Below are 1,553 nucleotides of genomic sequence, written 5' to 3'. Positions count from 1 at the left end.
AAATTATGGACATTTGTTTTAATTTTAATTGATTTTATAATATTTTTTTTTTTATTATTTTTTATTTCCTTCATTGGAAAAATACACAATATTGTCGTTTATTTTACATATATTAAGAATAATAAAAAAAAAAAAAAAAAAAAAAAAAAATACACAAATGTATTATATATATATATATATATATATATATATGTAGGACAGACTTATAGTTTTTTTTTTTTTTTTTAATTGAAGGTATAAAATATTATTTTAAAAAAATAAAAGAAAAAGAAATTTTAATGTGGTTCATCCTATGATATATATAATATATTTATAAAACTATAAGATTGATGTGATACTTTTTTATTTTTTGTTTTGGAAATTTAAATAAAAAAAAAATTATATATTTAATATATATATATATATATAATATATATGTGCTTAAAAATTATTTTGTTGTTTATTTTTTATATATGTTAATAAAAAAGAAACATCTCTCAATAAGATTATATATTCATATAAATATTATGTTTAAAAGAAAATATATATATATATATAACAAAATGAATTATAATATGAATATTACACTGTTTAAAAAATTTATATAAATGATTATAAAACACCAACAAAAAAAAAATTAACATATATATATGTTCATATTTGCTACAAATATATTATCTTTGTATTTTGTTCTGTATTTTATTGTACTTTTAAAATTCCTTTAAATTATTATTAACATATATATGTAAATGTATTTATCTGAGTTTTCCTTTTTTCTAATTTCTAAATATCTTGTTAATATTCTTTTGTTTTCTTTTTTCTTTTTTTTTTTTGTTATGTCCATAAAAAGGTTCATATCAAGTGACCATAAAAAAGATAAGCAGAAGATAGGCCTGTCATAACACTCAAAAATATATAAGGATTAAATGTCATTACAATAAGCATTAATAAATAATCTATAGTATAATGTAAAAATGATAAAAATCCATAGTTGACGTTTTGACAAGGACTCATATTAACATAAGAACCGTCTCCCCCATCACCAACTTTCTTTACATTATGATGAAGTCTTTTTTTTAATACTTTAATATATACTGAAAAAAAACCCAATATTATACACAAAATATTAAAAAATATAAATTGATATCTATTCTTTACTTGAAATATGTCAAATAATATTTTTATATTTTCATTATTTGAAAAATACATGGGTAACATAACACCATCCTCATTCTTTGAATGACAACAACTGCTGTTCACGAAATCGAAAGTGAAGGTCAGGCAAAATATTGCCAATGTGTAGTATTTTAAATTGGACTTGTAAAAGTTTTGCATCTTTTTTTTTTTTTTTTTTTTAAATGGATAGTTTGTATAATTTGGTTATATGTATATTTTGGTTATATGTATAATTTGGCTATTTGTATAATTGGTTATATGTATAATTTGGCTATTTGTATAATTGGTTATATGTATAATTTGGCTATTTGTATATTTTAACTATTTGTATATTTTAGCTATTTGTATATTTTAGCTATTTGGATAATTGGCTATTTTTTTTTTTTTTTTTTTTTTTT

The 1,553-nt window shown here is 18.0% G+C and overlaps 1 protein-coding gene across 1 annotated transcript; it reads right to left on the bottom strand.

The window, feature by feature from the left end:
* Window positions 1–831: 831 nt before the first annotated feature.
* PGSY75_0023500 (putative copper transporter) lies at window positions 832–1,314 on the bottom strand (the record flags this gene model as incomplete). The annotated part of the gene is made up of 1 exon (XM_018783379.1): window positions 832–1,314. The coding sequence occupies one exon, from the start codon at window positions 1,312–1,314 to the stop codon at window positions 832–834; it is 483 nt and encodes a 160-aa protein (XP_018638844.1).
* Between the last annotated feature and the right edge of the window lie 239 nt (window positions 1,315–1,553).

Source organism: Plasmodium gaboni, assembly GCF_001602025.1.
Source record: "Plasmodium gaboni strain SY75 chromosome Unknown, whole genome shotgun sequence".
Lineage (NCBI taxonomy): Eukaryota > Apicomplexa > Aconoidasida > Haemosporida > Plasmodiidae > Plasmodium > Plasmodium gaboni.
This window is presented reverse-complemented; position numbering and strand designations above follow the sequence as displayed.